Raw genomic sequence first — 16,657 nt, 5'->3', positions numbered from 1 at the left:
CAGTGGAATGTCTAAACTGTAGTCACAGAGAAGTATGCCCTAATGCTGGCTGCTCACACAACAATGTCTCTTCAAAGAAAAATGGGTGGCCAAAGGGAGATGGAATGCAGAACAAAAGCAGACAATTCTGCATATTTTCTTTCTTAAATTAATGTAGATCACTTGGTCTACATTGATTTATACCAACTAAGGGGCTAACATAACTAATACTCATTTTCCCACCACAAAAAGGCAAAATGTATATTATTTTAAAATCACAAAGCATTTCCTTTGCAGGCAAAGATGATAAATCCACTATGCAAAGTTTAACTGCTGTTTTTAGATATACAGAAGTAGACTCCAGACTGGTTGGTCCAGACAAGCAGAAAGTACCGACACTGTGAAACACCCAGGCTGCCTCAGCCACTGTTAGACTTAAATAAACTTTCTGTTCAGAGCAACAAGAAATTACTGCCCGAATTAGCGCTTGAGCTCTGTGGTACTGTTACTGGTCACTTCTCCCACCAGAGGCTTTTGCTTCTTAAGTTTGGTGGCTATACCATGTTCTGGCTTAGCAGGGCATCTCTGACAGGTCTACCTCATAAGCTACTGGAGCTGTCAAGAACAGGGCAGTAAAGGGTGCAGAATACTTGAGTTAACAGAATTTAGCACTTGAGAGGACAGTTGTCTGACCACTTGGCATAAACAGTCCCAATTGTGCCAAGAACCTCCTTCACACACAGTGTGAAAGAAGTTTAAAGCAGGCAATTAGGGATCATGTTACGAGGGCACTGGATTGCTTTGCATCATTTCTATAGCTGAGCAGCCAGGCCAGTTTTCTCTTCAAAAGCCTCTTTTTAGTGCTGTTCTAGCACACTTAATCTATAAATTTTCTCCCATAATCCGAGAAATAAAGAAGAACGCTAGAAAATTCAGAGAGTATACAGTGATCTAGCTCTAGAATGAGTTTCTTCCATTTTCCCTGGATAATCTGTGGAAGGAGGTGGCAAATAGAGGAAGAATGCTAGGTTTTGGCCTCAGAAGTAATTAATTGTAATAAAGGAAGTTTCCAAGGCCTGCTTCTCTAGCCAAACAAGTGGCAAGATGGACTAATCCTCCTCATTATGTTCCTCTTGGTTTGCCATATTGAGGGTTTTCCTAAGCTCAAAGCTTGTAAGAAGGGATAAGCAATTATCCAAGGAACTAGAAAAAGGATCTGTGTCCTCTTGAGAATAAGAACAGCTTCTTCCAGACTTGAAACTAAGCCAAAAATAAGTGATTTTAGAAGCAGACTTTTTGAGGTCCATCCTGAAACCTTTTGCAGGAATGTTTTGTACACTCGGTATTCTTTGAATAATTCTCTAAAACAAGAGAACATGACAGAAACAGGAGTGACCCAGGATTTACAGTAAAAACAACGATCTGTATCTCAAGCCAGATCTGTAAAAGGACAAGGAAAGCTAGTTGCTAGCCAGTGCAGATGACAGTGCTTTAAGGAATGTAAGTGAGCCATTATATAGACAGCCTTGTGTGAAATTCCAAGGCATTAAGGAGAGAGCATACTGGTATAGCTAATTACTATAGGAGAGAAATGCGACTAGGTAAGTGAACACACCAAGGAATGGAGGAGCTGCTAGAAGAAATCCCAGTGCAGAACAATGCGTGACTTTAGGCTGACCCTGTATGCTCTGGTGACTCAAGAGGGGTGAAGTGTCAGGTAGTTTCAAAATGCTGGATCAAGGTGGTGTCAGAACAAAGAATCTCTCACCTCAGCATTAAGTGCAACTCTCATCACGTCTGTTTTCCTTTATCCAGTTGCTGGAAGGAGGTGGAGAAGTAGGGGGGCCAAGAATGTCTTTGGAGAAAATCTCTGCCAACTTCAAAGCGTAGGAAAACCTGTTCAAGCAGTTATTTCATCAGGAATAGATCTCCAGCACAGTGTTAGTTGGCTCATGCTCAGACAAGCTCTAAGAGCTATTATGTCAGTCTTGATCAGCCAAGATGCAGCAGCCATTCTGCATTGCAAAGTAGGTAGTCAGTCTGTCCTTGATGATCTCACCTTCTTCATTCGTGGGCAAAAAGGAAGAAAGAGAAACATGACTGTATACTCTGTGCTGTACATGAAAATAAAATATACCTCGTGTCTTGTGGAAAGGAGAGGAAGATGTGAAGATGAGGAAGGAATCTAAGGAATGATTTATTTGAATGGAGAGTTGTTTCTTAAGCCACTATCCTGTCAAGAGTTCTGCTTCTATTAGAAGCTAGCAAAGAAGCTAAAGCGTATGGTGAAAAGCATGGGTGCCATTTGCTGTTCACTGCATTTTCCAGAAAAATGAAAAGGAGATGAATTAGGGGGTCCTTCAGTGTCCAATCCAACCGGATTATACCATGACTTTGAACCTGCTACCTGAAAAAAGTTATGTAGTCTATCTCAGAAAAATTAGAGTGTGATATGTAGGCAGTTACATTTGAAGTATGTTGTTCAGAAAATTAGCATTTTTCTCATTTTAAAGAAAGTATTTTACTGCGATTCTTGGGCCCTGGTCTCCCTATTTTGAAAAATGGTAACTTGTTAAGTTAGGCAGAACCAGTTAATGCAAAAAGCATATTTTCTTTTTCTTTCCTTACATTAAAGTCTTAAAATAACTTAAAACCTCAGATTAGAGAGAGCAAATGGTAAGCATTTTTGACTTAGTAAAGATAGCAAAGCAGGCACTAGACTGTGCTGATGTGAAAACATAAAACCACTTCTGGGAACTGCAGTATTTCTCAAATCTACATTAATAAGAATTGCCTCTGTCAGAAGTGCTCATAGATTTTTCTGTCTTTAAAAGTTGTTATTCTCGTTGTATTTTGTTGTTCTGGTTAGCAAGAAATATTTTTGGAGGCTAAGGTTTTATTAGAAAAATTCTTGGGAATGCAACATGGTACTAATAAACATAGGAGCCATTGTTTTCGAAAGAATCACAATTACAGCAGCTTTTTTCTTTCAATTTCCCCCCCATCACGCAAAACACCTTATAAATCATAGCAAGCACTGTTATAATCTTCATGCCAGAGAGCTCTAAGGTCATCAAATACAAGAAACAGTTCAGAATATCTCTCAACATTTTTGAGCTATAACCATTTTACATGGCTTATAAGCAGTTTATAGGCTTTGATTCTTGCATTATTAACATGGTCTCCACCTAGAAATCTCTCTTTTTTTCTGGAGCAATTAATTATCCTGGCCTGAAAGGTCAGATCCAATAAGCAAGAAGAGTTTTGTACAATGACCACTGGAGTTTCAAAACTTCATTAATTTCACAATTAAATTCTGTGCAAGTGCCATCAATTTCCTGTTAGTGGAGAGAGAAATTCAGCACGGGATTTTTTTCTTAAGTTTTTCTTTGGTTTCCCTCCCTAGTGAAATACCGTATTTGAACATTTGAAAGAGAGAGAGCGAGAAAAGAAAAAGGCACGCTTTTCCTTGCTGCAATATATCTGTTCTTTCAGTAATAAAGACTACAGATGCAACTCATAGTAGGATTATAATTTTGAAGGAGCTTTAAATGTACAGGCTCTCTTCCCTTTTCTTTGCGAGCCAAAGTGTGATGTCCTACAGCAGGCAAGTGTTGCCATGCAGTTGGAAATGATTATCTGAATATCTTGTTCGAAGTAGCTTGCAATGGGAAGTTGGCAGGACTTCGGCTCTCTAAACAGTTTGAAAATGTCTTGAAAGAGTTGAGGCCATGGTGGCATTTCCATTCCTAGCCTGCTTTGGCTGACAAGGTTTGGCATCTGCCACCAAACAGCTGCAAGCAAGATCATATCCACTCTTAGTGGGCTTGTGGATTTTCTTGGTAGAAGGAAATTCTCAGGCAAGTTAGTTTCCCTTTCGCCCTTAGTCCACCGTACAGTTGCTGTGGGTGCCATGTGGCTGCTGGGCTGTTGCAGATGAGCAGAGAACAGTTTCAAAACATGTTTTGCAAGGAAGGGGTCCTGGGTCATTCGGTTCAACCCCGCGCGGTAACAGCACATCATACAAAGGCATTTCACTCAGGAAGGGCCAGAGAACAGTGACAATACATTCTTCAGGTGACCCCCTTCATAAAATCTCCTGACCGCATTAACATTTCTAACCCACGGTAACAAGCATTATACCTATAGTTAAAGGCAAAGAGTTATAACCATTCTGTAGTGATATGTAAACTGTAATTAAATTGTGATATTCCTACCCATTTTTCATGTTTTGAAAGAATATTACCTCTATCATATAGAAAAACGATTAATGTGTTTGTCACTGCATAAGGAAAGTAACACACACAACTGCCTCTGCTTGCATATGGGTCAGTGTTTAATTGGTTCAGTAAGACTCCTTTTTTAAAATGAAAAATATAAATCTGAAATATGCTTTTACTTAAGAATGTATTGTATTAAAGATTAAGTTCATACCAATTTTAGATTAATTTTAGGTAACTCACCCTATGCAATTGCTGATGACTTACTTGTAAATATAGTAAAAGAACTCCCGCTTCCTTCTTACATGATTTTGAATTTCCCATCAGTATCTTCTGACCAACCAATAGCCTCATCTGCTCACCATATTCAGTTTTTCAGTTGATGTGCAGTAAGAAATAGAAGCCACAAGCCTGCAAAGTGCAAAATACTTTCAGCTCCCTGTAGTCAGTGTAATCAGCAATAGTCAGCATCTAGAGGACTGGCTTTATAGTGTTGTTCTATCTAGCCCAGTTCTGATTAAATTGTATGTCTATTCCAGGCACTACTGGAGAAGAAGAATAAAGTCAAGGAGCCGAAGAAGCCCCTCCGTTTGCTTGAAAAAGTAGAAAAGCCTGTTCCTCGGCCACCTACTCCAATCCTGGAAAAACCATCAATTGTAAGAGGGCTGGTTTTAGCACTTTTTTTTTCCTGTTGAATCCCTGATTGTTTCCTACACGGTTGTTTAAAGGAATGCCCAGAAAAGGAAAGAAGTAAGCTTTATCTTTTTTGTGTGTATTCATGTTAGAAATAGCCATCACTATTTCTTAAGACTCTCTTAGTCTCTCTTTATTCTATAAAGATACTAGCAGCCGAAGAATTGAAAATCTTTTACAATATCTGTTGGCCAAATCCTTAACTAAACTTTATTTTATAAAGACATAAGTTAGTAGTCATGTTATTCCCCTGTTTTGGGGGAACAAAAAGGCAGATGATGATGATGATGATGATGATGATGATGATGATTATTATTATTATTATTATTCAGTCTTCCAACCTTCTGATCTGACAACACTGTCGTAATCCAGCGGAGCAATTAAGTTTAGTCCCATTGAAGTCAGTGAGACTTTGGATGCTTAGCACTGAGCATGCACTTCATTAATTTGCTGGAGTGAAGCTTTTGCCGTCATGCAGGATGCAGTCTTCGATGAGCATGCTCCAGTTCACAGAAAATGATTCTTCTGCAAAGACTGAAATAGCAGTAATGATGTATCAGGGGGATGTGATACGCTGTAGGAAAAAACAACTTTTTAGGGGAGCTGCAACTTCTTTTCCTTTCTTGAAGTAACGTACTTAAGAGGTGGTTGCCCCAGTGGATTGCTTTGTCGGCTTATTAACACCATTCTCATGATGTAGTAAGAATCAGACACAAGTACCACTTAAACTTGTGAAGTTTAAGAGAGTCACACAACCAGGCAAGTGAGAAAGTCTTATTAGATCATCCATGCTGTCTTCCTTTGTGCAGTGTGATGTCCTGTGTTTTATACAGTCTATTTTAAGATGACTGAAACAAGAATATCTCCTTGGGAAGAGCTTTTTATACGTGTGTATAAATTATAGGGTTTTTTAAAGAGTTCCAACACAATAGAATTCTACCTAAATGAATTATCCCAACATTTGGGTTTTTTCCGAGTATCTTTATGTGTGAACACATAAAAGAGTGGAGCTTTCCAGTGAAGCTCCGTCTGTAAAATAAGGCCACTTCAGCCACTGAAGAGCAGCACCAACATCTCCTGCCTTGCAGAATCCAAGTAAGGTTTCTCCTACCCGCTGGCTGCGAGGAGCACTGAAAGCAAGGCTTTTCTCTGTTGTTAGTGCTGCTCTTCCTGCCATACACAGATACAAATACCAACTGCTAAGTCCATCAGTCTCTTCCCGCTGGAGGTGAGGATCTCAAAAGGAAAGTGTGCCAGAGTGACAGGCTGGTGACATGGACCACAAGGGGTATAAAAGAAAGTAGAGAGAACAGAGGCACTACAGCAGGCCACCTCAACAACTCTTCCCCTGTTATTTCTTATGCACTTATTAGCCACAACAAGCTCGCAGAGTGCCTTTGAATTCCTTCACTTTCTCCCAGCCCCCTCTAGTTTTCAGCCTGCTCCTAGATCCTTCGATATCCTTAACTCCTTTTTTTTTTTTTCCCTTTTTCCTGCAGGGCTTTCCATCTCCCCTCACTTTTTCCTGCTGGTCTGTAGGCAGATGGAGAAGTTGATGATTACCCTTGCTAAGGCATCATTTGCAGCACTGAACGACACAAGTACAGAAAATTGCATCCCACAAAAATTTAAACCAAATCTTAGTTTAAATCAAACCAAGCAGTTTGTCCAGTATATGTGCCATCTCCGTTTCCAAAACTCTGTCCTGAAGGGTTTTCACATTGTAGCCAGGTGATGTGGTACAGTTTAGCTCTCTAACTGGACTGGAAATTCATCCCCTCTTTCCAGAGAAAGAGGACATACCAAATCACAAGGCAGTCCTTCGCCTATTTCTGCTTTGCTCCTCCTGGGTGGTGGTGTGGAAAGGCAGGAATACTTCCCTTTGCTTTTGGAAAACTTAATCTGCAACACCTAAGAAAAAACAGATACTAAGATTCAAGCCCACACCACTTCTCTCATCCCACACTCTTCACTGTTTTTCCGACACTTCTAAAATACCACATTTCAATGCAGACCTCATAGACTCTTTATTAAAAAAACTTCCTTGCAATTTTTAGATTTCTTTTTATTTTTCCCAGGCACCCAATGGGCTTTTTCCTTCTGCTACTGTCAACTCCAGACTAGAAGACCCCTAAGCAAGGAAAAGTGCTGCCAGTTGTGCTTCCTCTAGATAAAATAAGCCTTTTTTTTTTTCCTATGGTCATGTTCCCTTTCCCACTACACTCCATCATTCTTCCAAGTTGGTATCAGTCACACAATGCTAGGCCAGTGAAGTTCTCAAAAAGACAAATCACAATATAATGTAATTAATTTTACTTCCAAACTATCACTTTCTGAGTCTTAAATTTACTGAGTTACTCTGATAAAGGTCACCACTGGTATAAATATCAAAAGAAAAATTGTATATGTTCCCGTTTAATATAATCCCTGTATTTATGGTTAACAGCTCTCTTGCACCTCGTTCAATAATAATTCTATCCCCTTAGTGTCTTGACCTGTTAAATTCATTTTGCAAACTCAGCTTCAGTCAAGCTACAAATAGTACTTCTAAGTAATTTTCTCCATCAACATCTCCTTACCATTAGGTACTCCTCTCTAAAGACTGCCTGAAATCTCAGATAGAATCTAATTATACAGCCTTTCTCCCCCATCTCTTGTAAAACATGGAAGTACGTATTATTCTGACTCACCTTCCTTTCCCTAGAAATTAGAAGAATGGTGTTCAGAAACAACTGAGAAAAAGCTGGATACGAGTTACACTTTTTGATAGTTAGATGCATAATCTATAGAAATATCAGTCTCCACAGAAATAATTAATTACTGTGTGGATATTTGTTGTGTTCCGGCAGGAGGAAGAGGAAACAGAACTGGCAGTGATCTGTCTGCAGAAGTTGCTCCGAGGCAGGGCTATTCAGAACATGGTATTCTGTGTCTCTTTGTTTATGTCTGTCTTCAGAATGATGGGAATGATTGAAGGCATGTTTGCAATCTTTCTTCCACAGCACTAATCAAGGGTAATGAGGCTTCTGCAGCATATCCTCCTGTATGTTCTCTGAAGTCCTTCAAGGCTGAAGTCTTTGCCCTCCAGCCCAAATTTCTTACAGGAACTTCTAGGTTCCTACACATGTCTGTGAATGTCTCCCTGTTCCTGCCATCCCCTACACTCAGCTGTTAAATTACGTGCTTGATAGCAGAATTACTCAAATGACAAATTCTAGACTAGATCTGAACCATGAGTACATTTTGCCTTGATTATGCCAAGAGCCCAGGCATAAGAAACGTCCTGCATCCCAGCCTGGCAGCTTGTATTTCATACCATCTTTCCAGTTTCCTGTGATGGTGAGGTAAACCTTAGACGAGGAGCAGTTGAAGCAAGTACAGGACCCATCATTCTGCTTTCAGTGGAGTAGAAATGGGTCTAGGTAAAAATAAATTGAGTAGCCATGCCTCGTGGGCTTTATATTAAGCAAGTCTGTCACTTTTGATCACTTTTTCATGCCTTCTGCTTCTTTCTGGATCATTGGTATTCTCTCTTGCACTAATTGTTTAATGTTTGTGAAGTGTTCCCATGTGGGACCCTGACCTGAGCTTTGTCAAACAATGCAATACTATGAAAGTGGCTTGAGGTGGAATATAGACTTCCCAAGTCTTCCCCACTTCTGTGATCTCTGAGAAGGATGTTTGATGCCATTGCAGGACTGTTGGCCGTCACACTGGGAACACTTCACAAACAGGGACAGCACCAGTTTTGACAACCTCCCCACCAATTTATTGCTTTGAGCTGTTGCTGGACTCCCTCAAAACGAAGGTTGAGATGTTGAAACAGGAGACATCTAACCTGGGACTGAGCAAAAGAGGCAATGCTCACACTGGGAAGCTTTGACATTGAGGCTGGTATAACAGAATCCGGAAGGATATTTCCCTTTTTGCTTGACGTTGGTGTTGCTGTTCTGCATTCCAGTGGTTTGAGTTCCGGGTAAAGCCAAACAAAATAAAAAAAAAAAAATTCATAGTAAAGTAGCAATGGATCATCTATAGTCCACAGCAGAAGGTCTCAACTTTCATCTTCCATGCAGAAGGTTTAGGCAAGATTTACATGACAGCGGTAGTGTTTGCCTAAATGCGGCCACAAATTTCTTACAGAGAACTAGGTCTTGGAAACAGCTGACCCGGCAACTCGGAGAAAAAGGGTGTGCTCTGCTGGCAAAACATGTTGATCTATATTCTCCATTTAATATGCTTGGTTGTTTAACTTTATTTTAAAGATGTTTGAAGGGAAGGAGAAGCGGCTGGAACTGATCCGAGAGCTGCGCACTACTCACGCACTCCAGGAGGATGGACAGCTGCTTTTGAAGGCAGAGGAGCAAATGACACTGGCCTTACAGCAACAGCATGACTTGCAAATACACAAGGTTTGCCTGTATAGATGGGAAAGCTGATTCACGACACTGTCCTGGCTGGGCACTCTGTGCTTGCAGTATCACCAACGCTCTCGCATTTAATTTCTTTATGTTTTCTGTTATCCACAGCACAGAAAGCACTCCAAGTAACAAAAATGCTCTCCTAGCACAGGCCAAGCATTGAATGCCTGCGGGGCTAAAATTGCTCTCAGTGCTGTGGGGGCTCTGGGGAATCTCGGGAATAGGCTGAGGCGCCATGACCACAGCTGCTACCCAGGCTGCACTTGCTTTGTTTGCAGACAGAACTCTTATTTATATTTACAGGGCTTTGAACAAACTGCACTGTCAGACAAACCTCAGTTTTCCACATTTCAATCCATTTGACTGGTGCTGTGACCTGGCATCACAATATGTGCTTGTCACTCACATCTTTCAGATGTTTTACTGAATGTGTGTTACTGCTCTCTCATTTCCCTGTTCCTTTTCTAGCTTGGCACCCTCTCAGGCTCCTTCTCAGGCATAAAACATCACAAAAAAAGCCAAAGCGGACTTACTTTGTGAACCTTGCTGGGCTCAAGACTTCTAGGACCTTAGGATTGGTGTCACATTGTTGTACTTGCCACTGTTAACAGAGAGCAGAGAAATTTTGGGCTCCATCCTCTGCCAAGGATCTAGTGAGAGCTGGGGGTGCGAATTCCCATCCTATTTCCTTCCAGGGCCACAACTTTCCAGAGCAAAGTGAATCAAATGGCAGATGTTGGTCTGAAATGGATCATAAAGAAATTTAGTCCACACTTCACTGCATCTCAGATATACAGTATCTCCCACATTCCTGCAGATTTTCCTATAGTTTTTACTGCTCTCCTGTTTTTTCAGTGACCATCTGTGAGGCAATTCTGCAGGTTCCAGATTATGGTAACAGCATCCACTGGCTGGCTGGCCTGGCAGAGATGAAGCCAGACCACTGCTTCCTGCTGGGTGGGCAGCAACAAAATTCCCCCTCTGATCTCAGTAAAAATTGAACCGGGTAACTGTGTTTTACCGTTTATCATTTCCAGATGTTCCCTCATACTCAGGGAGCCCAGGTGTGGAATGCAGGAATGCAGTATTTTTCTGCTGAGGAATTAAGAGAAAAATAAAAGCCTTAGGCATTAGGAACTTGAAATGCTCCTTCTCTTCTGGAAGGTCAGGTGAGAGTGAAAGAGAGAGCAGTTCAGACACCATAATGACGTTCATAGAGAAAGAGAGAGAGCAAATGGTAAAGATGCTGACCTCTGAACTCAGAATTTCCTTTTGGGAGAGGATCGCTATCCCCCTCTGCTGGTACCTATCTCTTCTACCCTTGCATTTTTTTTCACTATGTCTCTGAAGGCACACAGTCCAGGTCAGGTCTTCAAACATTTTGACCTTTAAAACTCTCTGGAATGCATGTGCAGGAGTTTTCTGTACGTGTCGCTATTTTAGAAAGTCACTGATGACTCACAGTTCTTTAGTTTTTGGTGGACATAGAGTTTTTCAGGTTTTTGATCTTTCCAGTATAAAAAGAGGTATTTTTCAAGAAATGCTTTCTGCAGAAAGAAGATGGAAACTCCAGATAAAATGGCCAAAGATGAGGGGTTGAAAATTTCCAACCTGGTATATAACAAAAGTCTAAGACAAGAATGTTTCTGGGTTATTTTCCTCCATTTCACACCAGTTTTAGACACAGTACCTGGAGCAATGAAGAGAAAGCAGCATGGTAGTTCCATGTTATCCCTCCCTGCGGGCTGCTGCAGTTACTGCATTGCCATCTTCCATCTTAAACGCCCATGGGCTAAGCACTGTCACTTCTAGATATGTGCAACACTGACAATCCCACTTTCTTTGAAACACTGCATGAGCAAATGGCAGCATAAGAGAGCTGATTTATTACTACTTGTCTGGGATATTTCATCTCCATTTCGAGTTTTACCTTCAGGTCTACTCTGTTATCACTTGTTTATTACAACAGAGAGACAGCATCCCAGCCAGCTCCAGACATTCCCTCCTGCCAAGGACTGTGGCTTCATAGTCCATACTGGAGATAATGAACTTACTTACCATAGATCTTGTCCCTTTCCGAAGTATAATCACACATACTCAACCCATAAACCATGATGTGCTTGGAGCAAGGAGTAACGCTGAACACCTGGAATCTAGTCTTAGCTCTGTCACAGACTTTCAGATTTTCCATAACCTGGAATTTTGAGGTCTCATTTGCACTTCTGCAAACTCAATATAATTACTGTTGATTTGAATTTGTTAGCAGTTAGTAACTTGTACAGTTTTAGGTAATAACTCAATACCTAAAACTGCAGGGACACATGGTTGCTCTATTATCTCAGCAAGTTATATCACTTTGGTTGCATCATGAATGTCCAACCAAAGACGTTCCATTTCACTTGAGGTGGCTTTGAACTGTAACAGACATTTTATATCCTTAGGAGAGGACAGAAATGTGGCTGTGCTCACAATTGCAGTTTCCTAAACCTTTACTCAAGCTTCCTACTCATAAAGATTGAGGGTTTACTTGCCAAATGCTAGAGAGAAGCTTCATTTGCAACTTTTGATCCTATTTTTCTGTTCTGGTCTAGCTAAGCTTAGCACAGAGAGATGGAGGGTAAGCAGCTCAAGTCATTTCATTGTCACTTTTATACCTCCCCTTTCTTGGTCTGGGCAGTGGAGCATTCCCCAGTAACAAGCAGATGGCCTCAGCCACTGTTCTGATTGTACTCACAGCCACAAAAGTTGTCCATAATAGCTGGAATACAGCGCGTCTAGTGCTTTATCTCCTCCCACCCACCCAAGTGTAGGGGCTGCTTGTCCTAGTGTAACAATATCGGGATTATTCCCGCACTGACTAGTTTTGCCATCTTTTAGCCTCTTTATGGCATTGGAGCCTGTATACAGGAACATAACGTTATCAGAATCCAGGCCAGTGCATGTAAAACAGAATGAAAAACTCCTTGGGTTGTCTCATGGCTGATCTGGGTGGATGTTGCAGGGCTGTTTCACATGCCTGTGGTAGTCCTGGGACTTCGAACAACATTCCTGGGGTTTGTAACACAATTCTCTGCCTTTTTTTTTTGAAAGCTGTCATCAGTGGAAAACCACTTAGCCAGGGAAGAAGGAAGGGTATTGGCGAACATGTTTGATTTCCTGTCCAAAGAGCTGGTGAGGCTGCAAGAAGAACGGAAGATCCATGCTTTTGTCATGCTGGCTGAGAGGCAGAGGCGGATGCGAGAAGCGGAGGAGAGTGGACGTCGTCAGGTGGAAGAGAGACGGCGTCAGGAAGAAGATAAGATTTTCAAACAGGCAAGAGAGGGAGACTGGTGGGAGTGCGGGCAGTTTGTAGGAACTGCCTCCTTGTGGGAAGTCCAGATGCAAGGGAGGTGCTTCAGCTCTGACTTTGGTGATGGCTAGTTTAAAAATTGAGGGGGAAGGCTTAGTGAAGAGAGGGTGATTCCTTCTTAAGAGTCATGCCCATTAAATTAAGGATGATCTGAATACCCCTACAGACAGTCCTGTTAGGGATATCATGAATGGATGTAGGTTTCTAAATTTCCACAACGAACACCTATGGAGAACAGATGTACCTAGATCATCTTTAGGAATAATGTTTTGTCAGCACTTGGTCTGTCCAGCAGAACTATTAGGTGCTCTCCCAGGAAGGATGCCTTTAGGCAAGGTTTTGGAAAGATTTTGCCCCCCAAAAGTGGAGTTACCTCTTGTAACAAGAGGTACAAAAATTATTTTGAAGTAATGATAATGGATAACATAACCTTGAAATCCAGAAACAAAAATCCTGAATTACCATATTCCATAACTGTTCTATAGTCCTATTCCTATTCCCTAGCCCCTGACTGTATGAAGCATATTTCTCCCAGTTGAAAGGAACGAGTGGGAGCCTAATTGACTAAACCAATAATTTTCAAACTTTGTGGGAGGAGGTTAATACCAAGAGAGTCTGGCATCATGTTAATTTTTCTTTTAATTTTAGCTTCTCCTCTTATCTTTTCTGCATCTCTGAGTGGGAAGCAAGGAGGGTCAAAGTGCCATAAGCTTATGCCCTTCAGACTAGCAGAAGGAAAACACGCATTTCTAGAATCTCTGCTCTACAACCATTATAAGGAAACCAATAATTTTATCTTGGTTTTATTCATGTTTCTTTGACTGGCTTGATGGAACCTTTTCCTTTCAGAATTTGCTTGAATGAAAGCTGATTAATTTACTGAAGTCAATACTGATGATAATTATTTGGCAGTTGTTGCTCAGGGGACCATGAGGACTGAGGAAGCAACTGCCATTGCATTCACAGAAGTAACCTGCTGCAGCAGAATTGGATCTGCGGATAAGTTTTTCTCCCACCACTGGTTCTTTCCTGCACTTGTTTCTGTTCAATTAGTTCTCAGAAAAAATTGTTAGAAAAGAAACTTTTACACAGGTTGTTCCTCCCAGGTGAAAGCAAATCTCTGAAATCTCAGGCTGGCCTGCCTGGAATTAAAAGTCTGGTGAAAATCTGTTGTTCTTGCTTCTTTGGAAATCTGCTTCCACCACGCTCCTGGCACAGCAATAGGCAGAGGAAAAATATCTTGGGTGTTTTGTTCCAGGTGGTGAAAGTGCACCAGAGCACTATTGACTCCTACTTGGAAGACATTATCCTGAGTAGCATGGAGAACACAGCTGAAGAACAAGCCAGGGAAGAGATTCAGAGAATGGCTGTAGAAATCAATGACGTTGCTTACGAAATGGAAAGTCGGTACGTTATTAAATGGCACATTAGAGGCTGTTTACAGCAGTTTAGAACCTGCCTGACCATCTGCATCTGTGGTTACGTGTGTAATCTAAGACATGGGAAGGGCAGAGCAATACTGTTCATGATCGCTTCATTAGTGTGTCTGCTGTATGGGAACCACACTGTTGCTACCTGGTACACACATATAAATCCATCAGAGCCTTATTTCTATACAGCGTGTGCCAGATTCCCTTTGCAAATCACTTGTGGGATCTGTGAATCACCCTTTTTAGACTTCTCCATGCCAATGTGATGCTGTGAGTGAGCTTTAAGTGAATCTGGGAACTGCCTAAAGCAATACCCATTCATACTGGTCTTTTCATTTATTTACACTACTACAGAAAATCCATTTGAAAGAGATGCTAGAAGATACAGCTATACAGCAATCTTTCATTCTGAGGCGGCTGTTCTTTAAGAAACTGCCAATTTCCATGGGGGTCAGTCATATTGATGGCTGCCTGACAAGGCACTTTGAGTGGAGTTGGTTGTTGAGAACACCACAGTCTTGTGTTTGGCTGGGGCATCAGCAACGAATACTTTTTAGGACCTGCCAAACCTCCAGTTTAGTTTCTATGCTCTTTTTTTGGAATTGAGCCATAAAAATCCCAATGACACAGTGACTCTCCTATGGTACAGCAGCTGTGTATTTTGTAACTAGATGAATACAACCAGAATGTTGAAATCCTTGGGGAGAATGAAGCGTAGATAATGCATGCAGCCCCTGGGCCAACTGGGAACCCACCAAACACTGGCATGGAAAAGAGCATGGGGACCAGCCAAATGCAGAGTCACAAAAGGGAAGAATTTAGCCAACTCAGCAATGGGCCAAAGACTAAACTGACAAAGACGCAAAGCCTCAGAGGTGTCTGCGTGTCTAACTCAGTTTGTCATCAGTAAGAACTGGGCTCCTAAATACCTTCGAGGATAAGGAGTCTAGGGTGATCTTCTCCCTGGAAATACTGCTTTCCAATGCAGTATTGAACACATTGGCAATGCAGTGCAAAGGGGAATAGTCACACTGTCACGTATTTGCAGGATAAAGAGAGACCAAGCTCACAATTACTGCCATGACAATACACTCCCTCGAAAATAGAATATTTACAAGGGAGTCTCGTGTTTGCAGAGGTGATCTGGAAAGAAAATTAAAATACTAATACCACTCTGCATCTGTTCTGTAGTCGAACTCACCTACAGTCAGAAGAGATTGTAGGAGAGCTGGTTTATGATTTCCTGATTCCAGAAGCTGAGAAAATGTCTATCAGAGAAAAAGGTAAGGAGTCCAGTAACTTTATTCTCTTTGTGAACTGGTTCGCCCTCCTCACTCTAGCTCACTGAAAGGAAAGATACAGTGCAAGAGTTGTCTCAGTTCTCTGAGATTCCTCTTTTGCACTCTGCAGGTAGAAAGTTAAGCCCTCTGATCCTTTTTCACTCAATTTCTTGTGAGCTTTAGTCTTTTAAAATGGTGGCCTGAATTCAGACCTGATGTAAATTTGGTGTATCTGCAACAATAAAACTACATGAAAAGAAGCAGCCCATTGCACCTTCAAAAACAAACTGGGAAAAGTCTTTAAGTAGCGTGGCTGTGAATTGTCTATTATATGGCAATTTCTAAAAACTGTAGAAGTCTTTAACAGGCAGATTACTTAAATATATGCCGTATGTGGAAGGAAGATTATATGCTTTCCTATGCTTCCCCCTCCCCCCCAATTGGTTGAGAGCTAGAAGCAAAGATAAGGTTTTAGGGTTGGCTGTAGTGGCATTATGTTTTAAGCAGATAATCTTGCAGTTGTAAAGGATGCTTCTGTTTAGCCAAAATGGAATAGTATCTGTCAAAATATAGAGGGGAAGACCCTGGAAACCTGTGTATTACATTGAGTATCATAAATAAATGGCTGTTCTTAACCAAGATGTTTCCACTGACCAGCACACTCAGAAGACTATGACTAAACCAGTCACCCATAGAAAGTGGATATAACCTAAGAAAAGTAATTGTATCACGATAGAGTCTGAAGTGGTCCTTGCCGCAGCGTACGTCTCTGACTTGAGAACAAAAGCACTTACATTATTGCTTTTTTTTGTTGTTTTGTGAATGAAAACACAAACCCTGCAAACACATTTTGTGGTCTCTGAATTGAGCAAACTTTTTTCTTCCTAGTTTCTGTATTTGTCACAACAACAGTATCTATTCAGCAGCTGGCAATTCTGCATAAGCTTAAATCAGCTCCCTTCTCCTTAGCCTTTCTTCTACGAGGCTACCAAAGCTAGTGATTTAATTTTAGTCAATGAAGCCTGCAGCTCAGGCACTAACGCACACAGGTTAGCCAGTCTCAGAAAGGAGAACAGAAAGAGAAGACCTGGAGATGGCCTAGGATTCTGGACATACAGAGGTACCATGAAGGAAGATAATATGTACTGGGCTTAAATGCAACAGCAGCTAATGAACAAAACACCCAGAAGCACTCCCAAGCAACAGAGGAAAAAAAATCTTCAAAATCTGTGATAGCTACAGTGGGTTTGCCTGGAAAACAGAGCTAGACCCAGACAAAAATTAA

The 16,657-nt window shown here is 41.2% G+C and overlaps 1 protein-coding gene across 1 annotated transcript in view; it reads left to right on the top strand.

The window, feature by feature from the left end:
• Positions 1-16,657, top strand: part of CFAP91 (cilia and flagella associated protein 91) — a 31,452-nt gene that overhangs the window by 12,041 nt on the left and 2,754 nt on the right. The window contains exons 11-16 of the mRNA XM_075166509.1: positions 4,739-4,855; positions 7,742-7,813; positions 9,158-9,304; positions 12,404-12,625; positions 13,921-14,069; positions 15,284-15,375. Of these exons, the coding sequence (XP_075022610.1) occupies positions 4,739-4,855; positions 7,742-7,813; positions 9,158-9,304; positions 12,404-12,625; positions 13,921-14,069; positions 15,284-15,375 (799 nt within the window). The remainder of the gene's footprint in view (positions 1-4,738; positions 4,856-7,741; positions 7,814-9,157; positions 9,305-12,403; positions 12,626-13,920; positions 14,070-15,283; positions 15,376-16,657) is intronic.

The sequence above is a fragment of the Calonectris borealis genome, chromosome 1, assembly GCF_964195595.1.
Source record: "Calonectris borealis chromosome 1, bCalBor7.hap1.2, whole genome shotgun sequence".
Lineage (NCBI taxonomy): Eukaryota > Metazoa > Chordata > Aves > Procellariiformes > Procellariidae > Calonectris > Calonectris borealis.
Note: the sequence above shows the minus strand (reverse complement) of the source record. Positions and strands in the feature narration are given on the sequence as shown.